We start from the raw sequence: 23,298 nt of genomic DNA, 5'->3' as shown, positions 1-23,298 counted from the left end.
AACGGTACATTGTGAGATAGGAAATTGTAGAGAGAAACAAGCCCTATAACATAGGATACAACATTTTAATGAACTAGGATATATAGGATCCATAAAATCAATAAAATACAAAATATACGAAATAATATACATGTACTGATTTCTTTCGAAAATCGACAACTATGAAACTATGATCCCTTCCCCGACACAAACAGTACATTGTGAGACATAGGATCAACATTTTCATGAACAGTGCTTTCCATAAAATCAATAAAATGAAAAATATACGAAATAATATACATGTACTGATTTCTTTCGAAAATCGACAACTATGAAACTATGAACCCTTCCCGGACACAAACGGTACATTGTGAGACAGGAAATTGTAGAGAGAAACAAGCCCTATAACATAGGATACAACATTTTAATGAACAGTGCTTTCCATAAAATCAATAAAATGAAAAATATACGAAATAATATACATGTACTGATTTCTTTCGAAAATCGACAACTATGAAACTATGATCCCTTCCCCGACACAAACGGTACATTGTGAGACAGGAAATTGTAGAGAGAAACAAGCTCTATAAGATAGGATACAACATTTTAATGAACAGTGCTTTCCATAAAACGAATAAAACGAAAAATAAATAGATGAGACCAATGTGTTGCCGACAGATTGCCCTAGACTTGTTTATTCGGTGCGGCCAACGCAAAAAAAGACGCTAAGCGAACTTTATCCTATAATGGTTTAAGTATTTGTTTATTGGCAAGAAAGCGTATCGATTTTTTGTTACAAAGTACTGATTGACCCTTGGATTTTGCGCCCCCAAAATGTTGCGCCTACGTGCGTGCACGCACTGCACGCTCGCCAGGAACGGCCCTGCGCATGGTGAAATTTCTCGTTTCCGTATACCGATTCCAGGCATCCTGGACTGTTGTTCGAAATATACCCAGGGTATCGCAAACATAACGTTGACTTCGGCCATCCTCAATTAAAGCCATAATACGAGCAACATCCGTTACAGATGGCATTTTCTAATTTGACAACCGTTTTTGTCATATTGCAAATGCTCATAAATACGTTTTCGCCTATGTCGTCTTGATTATTTACACAAAAAACTTTCTGTCTGCGAAGCATTTTTCCGAGACGTTCGTTTTAAAACAGCATATCTTCAATACAAAAAGAAATAATGTGGTGATTAAAAAAACAAAATGCTCACAAAAGATGAGGCTACAATGTGATTTAATTTAGCAATATCTACTACCGCTGCTGCACCCTACAGGGTGTTACAAAGTTCGGGCACAAAACTTCGTCTTATTGTTGTGCCCTATATATGCTCAAAATAAATTCAGAATAAAAATTTCTGACGTAGCATCCGTTAAAAAGAAATTAATTTACAATTTAAAAAAAAATAATCAAAATCTAGTGAGTGGTTTAGATAAGTTAAGTTATAGTTTAGATAAATATAATAATAAATGGCGGGAAGTTTCTTAAAGCTTGAAAGTAAGAAATAGTTATTTTTTGGTGTATGGTGTTTTGTTCTTGTTTGTTTTGTATTAACACATACCGGCTTTTTTTAAATAAAATAACTCGATTAGATTTGTTCAGTTTTATACAGTTTTTTTTTCACAATATTTTGAAGTACAGCTGGTTCCAAAAAAATGAATACGACTCTTTACACATTTTTTTCGAATATTTGGGCAGTGTATATTTATGTGTCAAGTATTTTGACATGTTAAGGTTATTGTGACATTGTATAAAACAACTTTGCTTTTGACAAAGTGGCAAATAGATTTTTCAGAACGTCAGCATGACATGAGTAGAGAAATGGGGGACGGGTATCATAGAATATACTGCCCGAAATAATAAAAATATGTTTTAAATCGTATTTAATTTTATTGGAACCAGCTGTACATAATCACTTGTCACTCAAATTTTGAATATATAAATTTCCTTATACGTGTTCTAATCTTTGAATAAGAACACTAAGGAAGGAGCATATCAAAAATCTTAGGTACACCGCGATGGGCCTCAAATATGGCCGACTTAAATTCCGGTTTATCAGTGTCGTTCTAATTTTATTTAAAAAATGTAAAACTATGATGTAGGGTAGACGTGGGGTAGACTCAATAATTTGTTGTTTTATTTTACGTTGTGAATAAATGTAATAAAAATATATAATTCTAATAAAAATAGATAAGTTATAATAAGTATTTATTAACACAAACATCCGATACACTACTGAAGCAGGTAAGTCAAATTAACGTATCTAAATTCTTTGACATCTAATCTTTGACAAGTAATAAATAAAAGCTAAAATGCAAGAAAAATATATAATTTAGTTAATTTAAGTGAATTTCATAAATGATAGGTTTACTACACGTATGTATATTATATATTCACTTACTAGCGAAAAGTTGTTCCATTATTTCACTCAATTTTTGCCGAGATCTACCGCACGCTACACAACCAACTATTTTAGAGTCTTTTTCGATAAATCGCGATAGTGTCACTGTTAATTTAAGTTCTGCCACAATTTCTATCTAGATTTACTACCTTTATACAACTATCAGTAGTAGAATAAATAATAAATAACATAAAATAAGCTCCGTAAAGACTGACAAATCCACAAAATTTCAAATCAAATTCAAATGTGTCAAATGGATCGTCAAACAGAACTGTGAAGGATCCCCACCCTAGAGTGCTTTTTCCGCCCACCATGCATGAATACATGGATAGCATTATGCTCCTTCCTTAGTCTTCTTATTCAAAGGTTCCAATTGTACCAACTTATTCCTTTGTAAAATAAAATAAACTACTTTGAAATTAAAATAACAGATACATATATCACTGTCAAGGATCTTGTCGTTGGACAGACTATAGACTGTAGGGAAATTTGCGGTGAACAGGTAGTTCTAAAATTTTCGAAAAATATACAGGGAAATTTAAAAGAAAATGCACGATTTTCAACACCATTTTTTGCGAAAAAAAAACTCAAAGACATGTTCCTGGGGTCGAAATATACCACCCCTAAAAATATTTGCGCTTATTTAAGACTCACGTATAATATTTAAAAGGTGGCTAAATCTGACATATTTCCATGTATTGTTCTTTTGATAGTTAGGAATTAAATCAAAACTTACCTTGTAAAAGAAAAACATCAATAATATGGAACACAAAATATAGGGGAAATCTGGCAGTGAATAGAGTCAAAAACCATTGAGAGGCGAACATGTGAGTCTCAACTCGATGCTCCATGAAATGGTTCCACAAGGAGCTAAGTTGTTCTTCCATTAACCTTTAAACATCATAATCAAATAAGTAGGTATAGTTATTTTATAATTCCCTAAAAATCCCATCCTCGTATTTCTTATAGTTTTCTAGAGATTTCAATGGTAGGGGTTGAATTTAAATTACCCTGTATATGTACTTACTTATTTAATTGATATAGCCTTAAATATAAATTATCAAAACCATCCTTGTACAGATCTCTAAGTTTGTAATCGTACATGAGCTTGACCAAAACACAAAAAGCTTGTTCTTCTGGCATCTGAAAAGAAGATAGTAAGAAAAAATACATAAATCCCTGTATTTTACTATTATTAACTGATACCAACATCAAACACTTGATACCTACGTGCAATAAAAGCGTAGCAGCCAAAAAACTAAGTCCCTGACAATACCCCACTTCGGAATCGTAGACGGCGTATGCTTTGCTCACCCTGTACAAGGAATCTTGACCCAGTCCACCTGCTTCCTTGAAAAAGTCGTGAGCAGGAAAGGTTCGAGCTATGTCACGTTGAATTACGTTTTCGCAGCTTGATTCCTGCAAAGAAAATATACACTCTTATAAAAGTTCTGACTTTCATTACATAAAACAAATATTTTGACATTTCAGTGTTTTGTTTTCCTGACAGTAATTCCAGAAAGCTACAGTAATAAAATCTCCAATATGATTAAATATTAAGTTATTACCTTAGTTATTAAAACCCTGTATTTGTCCATCATATCGGTGTTTTCCTCGACACCCGCTAGACGTTGCCAAACTTCACCTCTTAAGGCTTCGGGAATTCCCAATTTCACTAAGCTGGCAAGCTGAAAAAATATTATTTATGAATAATTTCCGTAAATATAATAATAAACATGTTATTTCATAAGCTTTCTAGGTTATAAAAGCTTATCATTTTCTTTGGGTAAACACTCAACCGTATTCCAGACAGAAATCTTCTACAATGCGCGAGAGAAAACTACAGAAGAGATCTCTAGATTTTCTAGAGATCTCTTCTGTAGTTTTCTCTCCTTTGTTAGACTCAATATAACATTCTAACATATTATATTTCTCAAAATTTTCAAATTTACTCATTTTTTTATTATTTAAAATACACACACTTCAATCTGTTTAAATGAAATGTCACACATCCATCAAAGGTATGTCCCGATCACCATGACAACCGTTTACTTTGTTACTCGGCGCGGCCTACTATCTACTAAGTGGACATTTTAAGAAAAATTTGAAATGTTGAGGTTAATAGTGAAAATAAATATAGAGTGTTATATATTTTCGAGAAGCCCGTGCCAAGCTGAATAAGAAAATTTAAAAATATACAGGGGGTTCTATTTAAAAAAAAACATAAGTATAGTTAATATCTCAAAAAATATTTTTTTCGAAAAAAGTCTGACTACGCCACTGCATTCTACACAGAAAAGTGCCTTTAGAATGTATAATTCATTTTTCCGTGGTTGCTGAAATAAACAAACTATCGAACATCTTCAAAAAGTACAAAATTTGAGAATCCTCCTGTAGGTTCGAAACCGATCAAGAAAGCCACGATCCGTTTGCGCCATTGTAATTTTTTCAAAAAAAGAACCCGAGACTGCAGTATCAAAATTTGAATATTTCTCACGGTTTCCTAGATACCCTATAGAAACAACCAAAATGGTCCACCCTGTACATCAATAAATAAATAACCCATAATAACGCTTAGAATAATCTTCATAATGGACTAGTTTTTGGGCAATATGTAATAAGTAGAATAAGGTATAAAACAAATAAATCAATTAATTACTAAAATATTAGTTATTAAATTAAAAATAAAACGTAAACTCTTTAAAAAATAATATAATAAATATATTGTTTGTCAATTTTAAATTAAGATTCATCTCATAAATCCATCACAATCTGACAGCGCTGTCGCCATCACTTGTCACTCAAAGTTGATCACGTGCATCGGAAATTGTTTTGCGATTACCATAATTCTAAAACTACAAAGGAACTGCTAATGCTTGGCAAGAATAAAGTGCAGATTACAACAGGTACCTTGACAGGACATATGGCTGTCGAGGAATACCTGAACAAGCTCAATCTGCATCAAGGACTAAGACTTCCTTGCAGACTCTGCGAAAAAGATCCTGAAACAGCGGAACACAATACAGGGTGGCCCATCGTGAACGTTCCGCAAGGCATAACGGCCAGGGTAATTTTTTTTTCACAAAATTCAAAAACACGTCAATTTTGTTTGTGAGAGGGACAACTTTTGCCCCAAAAATGATTGCAAAATCTTCAACCCTCTAAGCGGGGGTGTCATCCACCAATTTTTTTCAAATGCAAAGGGGGGTCAAGTGGTACCGCAATGAAAAGGGTCGAGTCATTGAGAAATTATAAAGGATTTAAATTTGAAAAGTTTATTTAAACATTTATCAGAGTAAATGATAAGGGTAAATTCCTTCGACCAATTTGCTGTTTTTTCTTATTATTTCTAGATGTTTAGGCATTTTTTCACTTGCCACAAGGTTGAACGATCAGGTGCGGTAGTTGCTAGATAGCTGTTCTGTGATTTATGCGTTGAAGTTCTTCTTAATATCGTTAAACTTTTTAACAATTATTATAGTGTACTCACTTGCAGAAAAAGTGGAAATAATCGAACTTTATTTTAAAAATAATGAATGTGGCAATCGGGTTGCGCAGATATTCAATGAACGCCATCCTGACAAACACCTTTATGGCAAAATTGTTCGCGAGTTAGTAACAAAATTTCGCGAAACTGGTTCCGTTATGAATAAAAAGAGGCAGAGGGAAAATCCTGTAGTAAATGATGCTATGGAGGTATTCGTATTGGGCCAAGTTGCCATGGATAGTACGCTGAGTACAAGAAAATTGGCCAATGAGACCGTCGTGAATCGTACAAATGTCCAAAGGATATTAAAAAAACACAAGTTCTACCCGTACAAAATTTAGTTGGTACAAGAACTTAACGAAGACAATTTTGATCGTCGTTTGCAATTTTGTGAAACTATGAGTGAACGAGTGGCGAATGATAATAATTTCCTATTTAATGTGTGTTTTTCGGATGATTGTACTTTATTTTTGAACGATGTAGTTTATCGGCACAACTGTCGGTACTGGGCTGAGGACAACCCCAGGGTTTTTCACGAGGTGCACACACAAAACCCTCAGAAATTGAACGTCTGGGCTGGTATTTTTGGAAATTCTATTGTAGGTCAGTTTAACGATATTGAGAAGAACTTCAACGCACAAGCCACAGAGCAGCTATCTAGCAACTACCGCACCTGATCGTTGAACCTTGTGGCAAGTGAAAAAATGCGTAAACATCTAGAATAATAAGAAAAAAACTCAAATTGGTCGTAGGAATTTATCCTTATCATTTACTCTGATAAATGTTTAAATAAACTTTTCAAATTTCAATCCTTCATAGTTTCTCAATGACTCGACCGATTTTTCAAAAACGATGCGGGGAAATATAGAGAATAGAAAGCTCTTTTCATTGCGGCGCTACTTGACCATACTTGACCCCCCTTCCCATTTGAAAAAAGCTGGGGGATGACACCCCCGTTTAGAGGGTTGAAGATTTTGCAATCATTTTTGGGGCAAAAGTTGTCCCCCTCACAAACAAAATTGACGTGTTTTTGGATTTTTTGAAAAAAAGAATACCCTGGCCGTTATGCCTTGCGGAACGTTTTCGATGGGCCACCCTGTATATCACTGCGAAGCTCTGGATCGCAAGCGACGCTTTCTATTTGAGAAAGCAACGCTGGAATAGGAGGAATTATGCTCCCATCCTATAAAGGACCTGCACAAGATGGTGCAGGGTACAGGGACATAAAGAGGAGACAAATACAATAGGCTTTAGGGGTCGCAGTGTTACTGATAAGAACGGCTCCTTGAGAGTCTATTACGCTGTACTTTTGGGTCGCTATCAGGGGTCGGGTAAAGCAGGTATATGGCCGAAGGAAATATATACTATATTTCAGAAATCTGCCTAAGGCTTAGCCCGATCCTGTCGTGTTAAGCCACACCCAAAATTCCAAACGCACGTGCTTTGATCAAGGCTTGATTAAGGTTTGCAGAGCTACAGCATTTGCCATAAAATAGCGAGCAATTTGTTACAAAACCATATAAATTTTATATCACTATAATCACAAAAATTCAATCTATTTCCGTATTGTAAGAGAATTTAAAATTATGTCTATATATTCCAGAAAATTTAGTCCAAACATAAGGAATATTTTGTTTATGCTTGACCATCAAAATCTTAAAGATAAAGAAGTTGTCTAAAAATGTGCTACAATACGGATATAGTATAACCCTTTATCTTTAATTTCCTTCTTCATTTGCTTATTTTGCTACTTTTCAACGCTTATTTTGCTACTTTTTCGGACTGGTGAAATGGACTCTTAGAGAAATAAAACATAACTCACCTGCTTAGGTTTCTGATGAGTCTGCTTCCATTTGGTCAAAATCTCCGCCCACGATTCCAAAATATCTTCAGAGCAGTCTTTTGAGACTAAGCCAGTCCCACTCAGTAGGGGTTCATCGCCGTCTTAAAACATAATTTATGTAAGGATAAAACTCAAAACCAACCTAAAAAGTATTCAAACCTGATTGATATTCCTCCTTCGGTGTCAAGTTATCTATAGAAGTAATACTGGGCGATTGGATAAGGCTGGACAGGTTCAAGTTGAGGTTCAGTAAGTTCTTGTCGATTTCCCCGGAGGTCTCCATGCTCAACACTTCGTAGATGATCTCGTGTTCTCCGACAACGTTCTGTTATAAATAGTTCTGTTAGTTTTAATAGCAAAACGAATAATTTCTTAAAATTGCATCACTGTACTTTAACATTATAAACAATAAAATTGTGATGTTCTGTAATGCATAGTTCAAGTGAAATTTAACAACAGAAGGGAATAATACCACTAGGGGCATACAGTGGCGCACCAAGATTTTTTTACCCGAGAATAAAAATTGAAAATCAGTTTCTATAATAATGACTAATATTCAGTCTCAACGAATCGTGTATCAGATTTTAGAGATCTTAACGCAGATAAAGACATAATATAGATTGACAACTCTGTAAATTTCTTCGCACAATAATAGCGATTTCATGACAAAAGTAAAATTAAAATTCTAATTTTACCCCCTCCTATTAATCTCCTATTTTATTTGAATTTTAGCTATTTTCATAAGTTCAAATAAAAGTTGTGGAACGTCCAATTTTACATAAAAATAGTCTCTATAATTATTTTGCTTTTATTATCTCTATAATTATTTGCTTCTAGCTTTTATTGAAACGTTTTTTTCAAAGTCCTTACCGTTTCTCTGAAATTGAAAAAAAAAATAGTTTTATTAGGTAATTTGATATTTAAGTAGCTGGGATTAGTTTTAATTAAATAAATATGGCCCAAAATATGGATTCCACCTATTCCAATATTAAAGAACCTATAAAGAGGCTTAGGTTTACAGCAGATGACGACTTAGCCCTTCTAAGAGAATTTGTTGTTTGTTGCCCCAAACCCACTGGCAGACGTTGAACAATAAAGCACTGGAAATAAGCACTTTAACCCTTTAGTTTTAAAATACCTAGTAAACAAAACAATTTCAAAGTTAGGTTAAGTTTAAATACCGGATGCGACGCGAACAGAATTCTTTCCGATCCGATATCTATAAATGAAGAGAGTTAATACCACCTCACGTAAAGGAAATAACACCTGGCCTTATTAACGTCCATGCACGCTATTCGGTTTAGCGATATCTCTCTATTACGCTGTTTATTGTTATTTTACGCGAGTTTATTATTGCGCACAGGAAATTTTACTCGTTAACACATCGTCCTAAAAAACAATTTTCGTACCACGAATTAGAGATAAGATTTTTATCTGTATACATATAGTATACATAATCTGTGGCTCTACAAATCCTCCAATTTGACTACAATCATAGGCGGGACATTTAGCAATTATTGAATGTATATTTTTTATAAACAGACCCCCCACTGTAAACTTTCGACAATTTTGACAGTTCACAAATTCCAATTCACGAGAACGCCAATGGACGCGGAAAAATATAAACAATGCAAGTGCAAAGATAACACAACGACAATCTGGTGGTATCTGTTAAATTTTAACGTTAAATGGTAAACAAAGTGTTTCTACTTTTATCGATAACGCGCACATGGTAATGTTTTGCCGTTAATATTAATTACATTGTCGGATAACGATTTTTTTTGTAGGCGTTTGTGTGGTTTTACACGGTGATTAAAATTACATAGTAATTTAGAAAAAAAACGTTCTCGTTTGTATCAAATATGTTTTAAATTAATAAGTTGTTGTATTTTATAACCCTTACAAATCTATACTAATATATAAAATCCTTAAGTGACTGACTCACTGATTAATCACGATCCTGCTCAAACCACTCAACGTAAGAAACTCAATTTTGCCATACAGGTTGATTCTAGGGTGTAGAGGTTCGATTAAAAGGGATTTTTCGAAATTCCAGTTCCAAGGGGCTGATACCACCTCTCAAATATTACAATATTTTTTATTTAAAAAACGGTCAAGTTTCCGAAAAAAACCTTAAACGCGTATATTTTATTTTGTTTTTTACATATTTTAAAAATGTATACAGGGTGTTTCGAAAAATCTGGTCGTTGATTAATCACGATCCTGCTTAAAGCGCTTGACGTAAAAAGCTGAATTTTGGAAAACGGATTGACTTTAGGATGTAGAGGTTCGATAAGAATGGATTTTTCGAAACTCGAATTCTAAAGGGGTGAAAACCACCCCTCAAATATTAGAATATTTTTGATTTAAAAACCGGTGAGTTTTTCGGGAAAAAACTCTTAAACACGTATATTTTATTTTGTTGTTTTACATATTTTAAGATTTTTTAAAAATTTATACAGGGTGTTTCATAAAACATGACCATTGAGTAATCACGATTCTGCTTAAACTGCTTGACGTTTAAAGCTGATTTTTGGTAAACGGATTGACTGTGGGGTGTAGAGGTTCAATAAGGAAAGATTTCTCGAATCTCAAATTCCAAGAGGGTGAAAACGCCCCTCAAATATTACAATATTTGTTATTTAAAAAACGGTTAGTCTTTCGGGAAAACGCTTGGACAAGAATAATTTATTTGGTTTTTTTATATATTTTGAAATTTTTTAAAAAATCATACAGGGTGTTCCAAAAAGTTGGGTAATTTCTTAACCACGATTCTGCTTAAACTGCTTGGCGTAAAAAGCTTATTTTTGGCAAACGGATCTTTCGAAAGTCAAATTCCAACGAAATGAAACTACCACTGAAATATTACCAAGTTATATAATAATATCGCCATATTGTTTTTTCTCATGCTGGCATAAAGATGAGAAAATTTTATCCAGTTTGTATTAGAGGTGGGAATTCTAGTTCCTTGGGAGGAACTAGTTCCTTAGTTCTAGTTCCTCCAGAGGAATAGTTCCTTGAACTAGGTCTTTAGTTCACAATAGTTCCCGACTAACATTAACATCCCCCTTGCTTGCTAATGCGTTTCGTTATCAGTCAGAACTATTCAAAGTATGATCTGTATAATTTTTATATTGTACGGAGATATAACGAGACCTGTAATTGTGTATGTTAAAAACATATAGCTAAGTTTTATTGCAGATAAAAAAAATAAAAAAACTCAAATCAGAATTTAAAAAACTATATAATAAATCAATTGGAGCAAATATTAAAAAAATTGCATTTTTCCTCACTTAAAAATTCAGAATATCTACTTCGTTTTATAAGATATTTCTTAATTTTAGGGACCTAAATTGAAACATTCCCATAAACTATTTAAAAAACAAACTAAAAATCAAAAACAGTATCCACGACAATTTTCTGTGGTAATTAAGCCGCGCCGGCTGTGGCAATAGACAAGGCCGAATCCATCGTCGTCGCCTTGTATTATATCTCGGATCTGCCGACTGAATAGATTCCCGTGAACTAGTTTTTTAATAGTTCCTCTATGTCCGGATCCGATAACAAGCGGCTGGCACTCCCCACGCCTGCCTAGCATCAATCGCGCTGGCTGATCCATACGTAAACTAGTCTTTTATTTAGTTCCTCTAGTTCCTTTAAGTCCGGATCCGATAACATACGGCATACGGCTGGCATTCCCCACTCCTGCCTAGTATCGATCGCGCTGGCCCGATCCGTTCGTACGTAACCTAGTCTATTTAGTTTAGTTCCTCTAGGTCCGGACTGTGGTCCGGACCCGATATTGTACGGCTGGCACTCCCCACTCCTGCCTACCATTGCGCTACGCGCGCTAGCCGATCCATCGCCGTCGCGTATTATTCTATATCGGTCACAGTCTCGATCCCGGAATAGGTCCTGAGGAACTAGTTCTTTGAGAAACCAGAAACTATATAGTTCCTTTCATTCCCGGGTCGGAATAGTACATTGGAACTAGTTCGTTCACGAACTACACACCTCTAGTTTGTATGTTAATAAAAATTCTTGCTTCGCTTTATCATCACCATTACAAATTATTAATTCGACGCGAACGAAGTCGCGGGTACATGCTAGTATTCAGTAAATGAAAACACGGAACCTTTTTTAGATATTACATTCAACCTTCACCTTCAATTACAGCCTATTCATTAGACAGCCAGTCGATTTCACTAATTTTAAGGGAGTTTTTTGCAAATAACATTTAAATGCCGACTCTGAATAAAACGAAATTTTAGACGAAAGTACAACTTTAATCTTTAATGCCTCTTCAAAAAAATCTCATACAACTTATGCTTAAAATAATCTGGGGAGATAATATTAAACCTTCTCAAAATTTACATGAGATTTCCTATGTCCCTTATTCCGATGCACCACACGGTATAACATAACAAGTAAACTGATTATTTAATAATTCTTTACGTAAATCAAAAGTTCACTGACACCAAAAACAAAAACTTATTGTTTACTCATAATATTATTATTTAGATAAAACACTTATACAACGAATATTTACACAAGTTTATTTGAAACGATAAATGTGTTTTATACAGAGCGATCTGCAAAGGAAATACGTACGTGCTCTATAGTAAAGTAATGTCCAAAAACAATTAAAAACAATAGTTAATATGTGTTATTGTGTTGTCCAGTTTAACAAATTTTAACTCTGTAAGAATCTACGTTCAAGAGGCTTGAAAAAGACATATACTGTTGAAACGTCGTCATAAAATAAAAAAAATAATGAACAAAATCTAAAAACATCTTTGCAACCCCAACGACCTAAAGCCAAGAGTGAAAACAAAAAAAAAAAGAGAATAAATTTATACCGGGTGTGTCTGAAAAGTGGCTCACCCATATATTTTTTTGTATTTCTTAAATTAAAAAAAAAACGAGTTTGGCACGTTTTATGACATAAATCAGGATTGATTAGGGTATTCAATAAAATTGTTTCCGGTCACTTCCTGTTTCACCGGAAACAATTTTTGATTTTAAACGGTATTTTTTCGGTATTTTTTTACTTTATGCTTTAGAAAATGACACTCTGAGTAGAATGACATCATATGTCAACTTTTGACATTTTCGCATATGGTTTATTTGAAATTGTAACATACTGTTCATAACGACAATTTGACTCGAAATACCAAGTGTGTGGTACCAAATAATTTGTAAAAAATGCTTTGTCCAAATATGCTAATGAGCCACCCTCGTTCCGTTTGAAAAAATTGAGATATGATTAAAAGTACGACTTGTGCATCTTTTAACCGGTCAGGACAAGACACCAAGAACATTAGACGATCAAATCTATTTTTCCAAGGCTCCTAGATAAAAAAATTAGTGTTTTAACAGTCATGGCACTCCAGATTGCAATTTAAATTAATTTTTTTCTCAAGCAAAATGTCAAAAATTGACATATGATATGTCATTCTATTCAGAGTGTCATTTTCTATCGAGTAAAGTAAAAAAAAAACCGAGGGTGCCATTTAAAAATCAAAGGTTGTAGTTATTTCTGGTGAAACAGGAAGTGACCGAAAACAATTGAATACGTCAATCAAACCTAATTTATGTCATATACTAACATACCAAATCCATAGATAAATGCAACAAGTTTAGATTGGAAAGCCCGTAAAAATTTTAGGTCGCGAAATTATTTTGGGTCGCGACCGTTATACGCGATCTGGCGCTGCTATAGCGGTCGCTAAGAACAACGGCAAACAAAAACAGAAATAATTTTCTCTCGTCAAAGTCAGAATCTTCAAAAATCATAATAATCTTTCAAAATCTAAACCGCTCTCATTAAAGAAATTCCGAAAAGTGTTTATAGCGTCCATTTTCAAAGTAATTATTGCTATCTTGTGAGTTTAATTCATCATACAAAGAATACAAGGTATGATATTGCGCAGGTTGGTCACTACGTCACAGGTGATAAACGGCACCATTGGTCGGCAAGTTCCGCGCGCCAATTTCAAATTGTCAAACAGATAACACAATAAATGTGAAAATAATTTTTCAAATGTCAAGCTCGATGATTTGACATAACTTTTGGGGTTATGTCCTAATTCTTCCCTATTTTATGTCTTTTTTTTATTAGTGGCAATTGCACAATATGGATATTTTTTTGGATGGCGTATGACGTCACAGGTGGTATGCGCAAACTTAACGAGATTGGAACCGCAATCGATCATACCTTGTTTTCTTTATACCATGAGTTTAATTCAAGTTTTATTTACTCCAACCGGTGATAATTGTGAAAAAGTGGCATTAAAAACTTAAAAAGCTGTGCTGTGGACTGTGAACTGCAAAAACCATCGTGGATCGTGGCATAACGTCGGTTTCCAATGTTTCATAGGTATTTCATACATGCGTCCTTATATAAAATAAAGTTTCTTGTATGCAACACACTGTATTTTATTTATAAAATTAAACGAAAATAATATTAAATTTGAATAAACAATATTTGGCGATATAATTCCGGAAACAGCCGAACCGCTCCGAAATTTTTAAAAGTTTTGGGTCGCGACCGTTGCGAGAATAGCGCCAAATAGTGTTTACATTGTCCTTATGGGCACTTTCCAATCTAAACTTGTTTCATTTATCTATGACCAAATCTTGTTTTTTTCTCTAAAAAAGTAATAGGGGTGAGCCACTTTTGAGAAACACCCGATATAGTTGATAAAATATTTTAAGTTAATGTAAACATAAACAAAAATATATTGTTGAAAAAAAAATATTTAATAACAATTTATTATTAAGCCACTATATACGATTGATTAAAAAAAATAGTGATGTGTTTATTTTTGTTTGTTTACTGACCACAGATAATCCTATCAAATGCTTCTATTAAAATAGAAATTGAGCACAAGGCAAAATAAACAATTACTGAGCAAGAAAATATCCAGTGGTTCTCAAAATTTAAACAAAAAATTATTGTTTATTAAAATTTTCACAGTAAAATAACCTGTTATTTCGGACTAATTTCAAAAATGGTAAAGAGAAAATATGTTTCTTTTATATTTGCACTTAAGACTCACCCTGTATAAGACGAAAGCTTTTTATCAACTAGCAATGTTTCCAAGAGTTATTGGAGCTGTGGATGGAAGTCACATTACAGTTCAAGATCCGGCTGCTTGATTATTACGGTCATCAAAACCTAATTTTTGGTGTTTGTACAGGGTGTCAATGATAGAGTAAAGTCCATAATCTGATTTGTGTCGAGGTTTACACAAAAATAGTAAATATAAGTTATAGAGACGGTTAAGATACACCATAACCAACATGACATACAGGCCAGAGACATCGATTTGTGACGTCACCGCACTAGTCCGGCTTTTGTATTGTGCCATATGGTACTGCATATAGTTTTTGCATAAATAATAGTATTTATTGATAGCTTTGCCAGATATAAATATGAAAAATATTATACAGAAAGGTATTAACAAATAACATTAACTTTTTATCGCGTTAAAGTAATTGAATAGCATTAAAATTTAGATCTAAAGCGAACGAATATTAATATGAAATAAACTACAGCATAAGATGAACAAAATAAAATCTAGATAATAAAAAGCGTGTCCTAAAATTGCGTTAGCGAGTATTTAGCAACTAGTAATAATATACCTGTGATAAAAGTTTCCAAATATTAAAAAATTTGAAAACTATGCGTTTATCGACAAGTTAAGAAAATGTATTGTATATGATAACGGCAGAATACATTTTAAAGTTTAATTAAAAATAATTGTAAAAATTTGCCTAACATATTTAAAAAATGTGGATATCAGATAGAATTAACTATTAACATTAAGTAATTTGTAGTTCGATGTTCATCAAGTAACCAACTCCATAAATCGTAAATAAAAAGACAAAGATATCATTTTTTTTATATAAAATACTGAAATAAAGTACAGATTCATTTAATTTCTTTAAAATATATTGCCATTTCACAATAATAATATATATTTCATAATAATAATAATACTTTTCAATATTTATTTCATCCTGAATTTCCAAATCTTGTTTTCTTTCATCGGGACGTTTTCTCTTTATGGGAACATGCACAGAGGGTCCATAAGAGGGTTGAATTGGAAAAATTGTAGGCACAGCATGTTCTGTAGGTTTTGGACGTGACCTAGTTACAGTTAATATTGTTGGGAAAGAGAATGTAGACAGATCCTGAGTACTTATTATAATTGCTGCTACAAGGCACAGGCACAGAACAATGTCGCGGAATTTTTTATTTCACAAAGTAAAAATAAAGAAACGAAAACTGTTTTACATAAAAATACACGTCACTTACGTTGGTTTAATATATACACTAACGTTGGTTACTTAATATATACACTAACGTTGGTTAATTAATACACTAACATTAACGCCCTATTAATTATGTTTTTATATAAATTCCCCAACTTTTTCCTAGCCCGGACTTTGAATAAGAAGACTAAGGAAGGAGCATAATGCTATCCATGTATTCATGCATGGTGGGCGGAAAAGCCACCATAAAAGCTCTCTAGGGTGGGGATCCTTGACAGTTCTGTTTGACGATTCATTCGACACATTTGAATTTGATTTGAAATTTTGTGGATTTGTCAGTCTTTACGGAGCTGATTTTATGTTATTTATTATTTATTCTACTACTGATAGTTGTATAAAGGTAGTAAATCTAGATGGAAATTGTGGCAGAACTTAAATTAACAGTGACACTATCGCGATTTACAAGACTCTAAAATAGTTGGTTGTGTAGCGTGCGGTAGATCTCGGCAAAAATTGAGTGAAATAATGGAACAACTTTTCGCTAGTAAGTGACTATATAATATACATACGTGTAGTAAACCGATCATTTATGAAATTCACTTAAATTAACTAAATTATATATTTTTCTTGCATTTTAGCTTTTATTTATTACTTGTCAAAGATTAGATGTCAAAGAATTTAGATACGTTAATTTGACTTACCTGCTTCAGTAGCGTATCGGATGTTTGTGTTAATAAATACTTATTATAACTCTATCTACTTTTATTAGAATTATATATTTTATAACAATTTTAATAAGTACCAACATTTATTCACAACGTAAATAAAACAACAAATTATTGAGTCTACCCCACGTCTACCCTACATCATAGTTTTACATTTTTTAAATAAAATTAGAACGACACTGATAAACCGGAATTTAAGTCGGCCATATTTGAGGCCCATCGCGGTGTACCTAAGATTTTTGATATGCTCCTTCCTTAGTCTTCTTATTCAAAGAGCCCGGACACACAGCCGGCATCGTTTGTGTTACTATAATTTTTACCGAAAGTATGTTTTTTTTCGCGGGTACGATGTTATGAATCGGATCTAGATAGTTCACTATTCACTCAAAATTATTTAGTATAATTTTATTAGCATAGAAACGCGTAAAAACACAGATTTGTTGCGAAACTAATGAAAACAATTGGTTTGTTTACGACTACTAATTCTGGACCACTTCGGTAGAACTGTCAAAACAGTCAGGCCTTGAATATGACGTTAGCAACGGATACACATTTCAAAATTATTATAGAGTATACAAGGTGCTTCAAAAAGTCTGGCGAATATAACATATGTTTTTTAAATGCAACATTATTTTTATTTTATTTTTAGATTCTGCGTAAAATTCTATCACTTTTTTATACAAGACTGTCATAAAGTCGTGGCACATAAAAGTTTCATTTTTTTTAAATAGAACCTGCTGTATATTATTGAATATTTCAATTCTCTCTTCAATTCTAAGGAAAAATCGAAATACACACAATATACTTCAAACCAACCGTTTCCGAGTTATTGACTTTTGAAAATATCACTTAAACAATTTGATTTAATTAATTTCGATATGTTCAGTTTTATTTTATTTAATGATGCCATTCTGCCGACGCTGTGATACTTAAGAATATTTGACATTAGTTCCCAAGTTAGCATTTATAGATGTATAAAATGAGATCAAGTCTAGAAATTACAAAATCTTCGTTTAACACTTCAATTCTTCAATTTATGTACATAATGTAGAATTAAAATATGCAATAATACAGGGTTGTTCACCACATACGACACGGAGTATTGTAGCTAAACGATTAGATTTTTACAAATTGTAAGTTTTGGGGTTCGTTGAAGGACTATTAGAGCTACAATTTAAAAATATTTTTACAAGATACAGAGTGTCCCAAATAAATAAAAAATATCAAAGTTGTATTTTTTTAAATGGAACACCCTGTATATTATTCTATTTTTAGATTCTACGATTGAAATAAAGGTAAATTTTATTAAGGTTTATAACACTTAAACCTTCCCGTTTTTGAAATATTTTCAATTTTGTGAAATTGCAGTAAAAATTTTAAGGCTTCATTTCTCCAAGGGTATCAAAGTTTTTAATACTAAATATTTACTGAAGTTTATTTATTGATCAGTTATTGTGTTGCAATAATAAAAATTATACTACCTTGTACAGAGTGTCTAAAATTTTATTTTAAATAATTACTAGCTTTAAACGGCAATAACTTGTTTAATTTAAATGGAACACCCTGTATATTTTATGAGAATCAGATGCACAATTTAATTGTCTATCAAATTGTATTATACCATTTTTTACCTATAGCTTCAAGTTTCCGTAGAAAATGCATTTTCTTGTAATTTTAAATTCATTTATCAATATACCCATGGAATACTAACATTTTAGACTATTTTTAAAGATGTACCAAATTTTTAAAGAGTACAGATACTAATATTGTCGATATAGTTAGTTTATTTCATTAAAAAAAACTGTTTAAATATTTGTTAAAGAGGACCAATTAATATGATTCCAGTATTCAAACTACATTAATTGACTGTTTGCGTTGATTAATAATAATTGCTCCAAAAACTAAAAAACTGAATTTTTATGTGACAGTGTGATAAAAGTAACACCTTAAAATGATATTTCATTTTTGACAAATGCTTATTTGTAACAACAGAGACATTCATTTTTATAACTTATTATTATATTGATTTCTGATTCAAATCCACATTTATTTAGAATAATTTATTCACGAACATAATTAAGTATGTAATTAATTAGTATTTGGGCGGAAATAATGGTGGTATATTTAATTATTGGTAAACTCTTTTGTAAAGATTTAAATAGTTTTCTTTTTGAAAAATGGGCTAGTAATATTACCGTTTTGGTAAAACGATAATATTACTATCCTGTACATTTTGTACATTTGTTGCTTTAAAAACAATCTAAAAGGTTAATATTCCATGGGTATATTGATAAATGAGGTCTAAATTATAAGAAAATGCATTTTCTACGAAAACTTGAAGGGATAGGTAAAAAGTAGTATAATACAATTTGATAGACAATTAAATTATGCATCTGATTCTCCAAAAATATACAAGGCATTCCATTTAAATTAAACAAGTTATTGCCGTTTAAAGCTAGTAATTTTTTAAAATAAAATTTTAGACACTCTGTATAAGGTAGTATAATTTTTATTATTGCAACACAATAACTGAACAATAAATAAATTTCAGTAAATATTTAGTATTAAAAACTTTGATACCCTTGGAGAAATGAAGCCTTAAAATTTTTACTGCAATTTCACAAAATTGAAAAATATTTCAAAAACGGTAAGGTTTAAGTGTGATAAACCTTAATAAAATTTACCTTTATTTCAATCGTACAATTTAAAAATGGAATAATATACAGGGTATTCCATTTAAAAAAATACAACTATAGCATTTTTTACTTATTTGGGACACTCTGTATCTTGTAAAATTATTTCTAAATTGTAGCTCTAATAGTCCTTCAACGAACCCAAAACTTAAAATTTGTAAAAATCTAATCGTTTAGCTACAATACTCCGTGTCGTATGTGGTGAACAACCCTGTATATAGGGGGTTCCATTTTAAAAAAAAAGTTTGATGTGTCACAACATTAGTACCGACCCTGTATACTTAAATTTACTAGTAGCTAATAGGCATTTAAAAAGTCATTACAACAGTATTACAGTTTCGGCAGAATGGCATCATTAAATGAAACTGAACATATCGAAATTAATTAAATCAAATTGTTTTAAGTGATATTTTCAAAAGTCAATAACTCGGAGACGGTTGGTTTGAGGTATATTGTGTGTATTTCGATTTTTGCTTGGAATTGAAGGGAGAATTGAAATATGCAATAATATACAGGGGGTTCTATTTAAAAAAATAAAACTTTTAAGTGCCACGACTTTATGACCGACCCTGTATACTTAAATTTATTACTCGCTAATAGATATTTAAAATTCCTATAACTTTTGTATTTAACTTTTTGCGGTACCTCCTATATTTTACCTAATAATCGACCGTTTCCATACATAACAGCGACCCTCTGTATATAAAAACGTTATAGAATATAATAAATGTCTTTATTGAAAAATATATATGGGCGAAGTTTATAGCTACATAAAAAACTACAATTTTTTTAATGTATATATAATTTTTAAAATAAAAATTTTAATTAAAAACAATCAAAAGATCTTAAATTGGTGATATAAATAAATTATAATAAAAAACTTAGAAGAAAATTCTTAAATTAAATAAATAATTCTTAAATAGATTACAAATATATAGCTACATTAAAAATTTTGAACAAAAAGACAATTAAAAGATCTTAAATTAAGAGATATAAATAGATTATAACAAAAAACTTAGAAGAGAATTCTTAAACTAAATAAATAATTCTTAAATAGATTACAGATATATAGATTATAAATATTACAGGTTAATTTTTGATGTTAAGGTCTCGCTCTCTGATTGCAATATCCAGGAGCAGTTTCTTCTTCTTTAAATCAAATACCTCCTGCTCCCGTTTTTCTCGGGATATCAAATGGTCCCTTTTGATCATGTGGCACTCCTGATTTATTTTCGCGAGTGCCAAATACTCCGCATTTAAATTAGACGACCGTTGTCTTCTCGGCCTCAACGCTTTGGCCCATAAGCTAATTGCGCATTTCGGTCGGCCTTGGAACACGTGGTGTTCTTCACACTGAAAGTATAAAAATCAAAAATGTGTCGATCGTTTCAGAATCGCCGAGAAAACTAACTTGTAAATTCAAAACTTTACTACACTACTTTTTTGGAATTTTACAGCAATAATAATATCAACAGAATCTACAACTAATCGCTTTTACCCCTTAAGTTTATCTGTCAATCTCCTATCAAACTAACTAAAATCAACTCTCCAATGACTAAAGAATATAAGGACATGTAACGCCCCTATACGGGCTGCAGCAGAATTTGTGACCTTAGACGCCTTTTCTTATGGTAGCAAACAATGAGTCATCAGTTGGTCACCAGCGACAATTTTAGCAATTTTTAATAGTTCGTGTGTAGTGAACTTTGTACAAACTTTATTACAATGCTAATTAGTTGTTCAGCTTTCAAATGTAAAAGCAGCAGTGACAAGAAAGAGCCAGGAGTTACGTTTCATAGGTAAAGCGTTTTTAAAGGTTTTTAGCGTTTTCTTATTGAATTCGATAATTATTTTTCTGATATTATATGTACTTGATGTGTGCTATACGTCGATACTAGTTTTGTACCTTTAGTTAACATTTTAATACGTTTTTTTCGTAATTAATTAGTATGATGCCACCGCCTAAACCATTGGCGTAGTCAAAACATTTACCAAAAATATAAATATCCCTTCAACTAGTTAAGTGAAGAAAAAAATATGGCCACGGCACTGTTTGGTGCCATGATAACAATTTGCTCTCAGGTGTTATTTGTCCTTGAATTCTTTAGTCATTGAAACTATCACATTCCCACTAAAAACACTGCTACCAACCCACCATTTGCGTCACTTCACTATATTCAACGTCGATATTCCACCTAAAATATATAAGCCAGTCAGCGAGGATAAAAATAGGGTATTACCTCCGAATCCTTGACACCCACGCCGATTAACGTGAAATTTTAACAGTGCATTTAGATATACAGGTTGTTAATTTGTTTATTACTCGCGGCAAGCGCTTTATGGTTGAAATATGGCAACCTCGGCCCGCTCGTCGATAGACGACACGACGGAACAAGTCGACAGAAAACCTTATAAGTGCATGCGTTCTCAATAGGTAGTGTTGCCATTCTGTTCCCCTATAAGTAACTGTCGAGTTAACAATCTGTATGTAAGAAACAAAAGTTACAGAGTAGCGATGCGTGCTATCACCCTGGGGGTGAGTGCCACCCCTCCTCGGGAGTGAAAAATAAATCACCTATTTTAATTGCAAAAATCAATAAAGGGATGAATTCTAAGCATTCTTCTATCTCATTCTCATTCATTCTATGCAAATTATTATTTTCCGAGTTATTTAGGATTGAAAATGTTGATTTTTCATCTAAAAAATTGAAAGAGAGAAAAAATATTGCAAAAAAAAAACCTTCAATTTTACTCTATTGCATTTTTTACGTATCTTGCTTAGTTTTTGAGATATGTCAAAAAAATTAAATTATTTTCAACTTTTTTTCAAGTTGCAGAGATTGTTAGTACCTAAATATAGCCAACTGTACATGTGTTATGCTTAGTTTTTATTTTTATGATTTTAGTCATAGATTTTGTTGTTAATTTTTTTCCGAAAAAATGTGGTGACCATTTTATTTTTATCATAACTCCGCGAGTTTTTGAGCTACGACCTTTTTTTTAAAAGTATTTAAAAGGTCTTTTCAAGCACTTTAAAAACGGTCATATTAATTTTCTTCGAAAAATGTGTTCTTTCGCCAGTGCTAACTCGACTATTATTACACCTAAATAATCAACGAAAAATGAATCGATTCGCTATTCCAAAAGCTTCATTTTTGCTTAATATGAGTTTTGCGATAAAACGCAAGGTTTTCGAGTTATTTATAAAAAATGGCAGAAAAATATGCAGTTTTTAGATAAAAAATCAACATTTTCAATCCTAAATAACTAGGAAAATATTAATTTTCTGAAAAAATGTTATAGTACATTTTTTGTTTAGAATTTATCCCTTTATTGATTTTTGCAATTAATGGGTAATTTATTTTCACCCCCGAGAAGGGGCACTCACCCCCAGGGTGAAAGCACACATCGCTACTATGTAACTTTTGTTTCTTAGATATATCTCTATCGTGTTCAGAATTCGGACCCTAAAATCCTCGCTTACTGGCCTAATCCTAAATGAAAAAATTACTACAGCTGGCCCATCACTGACTCAATGATCGCCCTGTCATAAAAAATACAGTCATAAAACTAGGAAACAGATTAAAGTAAGTATTGATTATAAACATAATAGATCGACAATATCAATCACCTTTAAATAGATCACAAACACAGGTAACATCACTACAACTATATATCTACCATGCTGGCAACTCTTACTTTTGGGTCAGTATTTACATGTGTGGAAGTACAAGTATATCGCATAGGGATCTTATTAAGTCGGACTGAGAGAAATGCGACGGTGTGCTGTTGCGGCGTTGCCACATTTCTCCGGTACGCCTTTACCTATCAAGTAAAGTAAAATCACGATCGTAAATTGCTTATTTTTAAAAGACTTTTT

General features: G+C 32.4%; 1 protein-coding gene across 5 annotated transcripts in view; it reads right to left on the bottom strand.

The window, feature by feature from the left end:
* The window catches only part of LOC115882903 (rab GTPase-activating protein 1-like), a 59,905-nt gene that overhangs the window by 16,767 nt on the left and 19,840 nt on the right, over positions 1-23,298 (bottom strand). For all 5 annotated transcript variants that reach the window (XM_030901164.1, XM_030901166.1, XM_030901168.1 and 2 more), the window contains 6 exons: positions 7,880-8,045; positions 7,700-7,821; positions 3,959-4,078; positions 3,621-3,809; positions 3,418-3,533; positions 3,127-3,281 (listed from right to left, as the gene is read on the bottom strand). In XM_030901164.1, coding sequence (XP_030757024.1) covers positions 3,127-3,281; positions 3,418-3,533; positions 3,621-3,809; positions 3,959-4,078; positions 7,700-7,821; positions 7,880-8,045 — 868 coding nt within the window. The remainder of the gene's footprint in view (positions 1-3,126; positions 3,282-3,417; positions 3,534-3,620; positions 3,810-3,958; positions 4,079-7,699; positions 7,822-7,879; positions 8,046-23,298) is intronic.

This window comes from Sitophilus oryzae, unplaced genomic scaffold (genome assembly GCF_002938485.1).
Source record: "Sitophilus oryzae breed Bouriz unplaced genomic scaffold, Soryzae_2.0 scaffold_179_pilon_pilon, whole genome shotgun sequence".
Classification (NCBI taxonomy): Eukaryota; Metazoa; Arthropoda; class Insecta; order Coleoptera; family Curculionidae; genus Sitophilus; species Sitophilus oryzae.
Note: the sequence above shows the minus strand (reverse complement) of the source record. Positions and strands in the feature narration are given on the sequence as shown.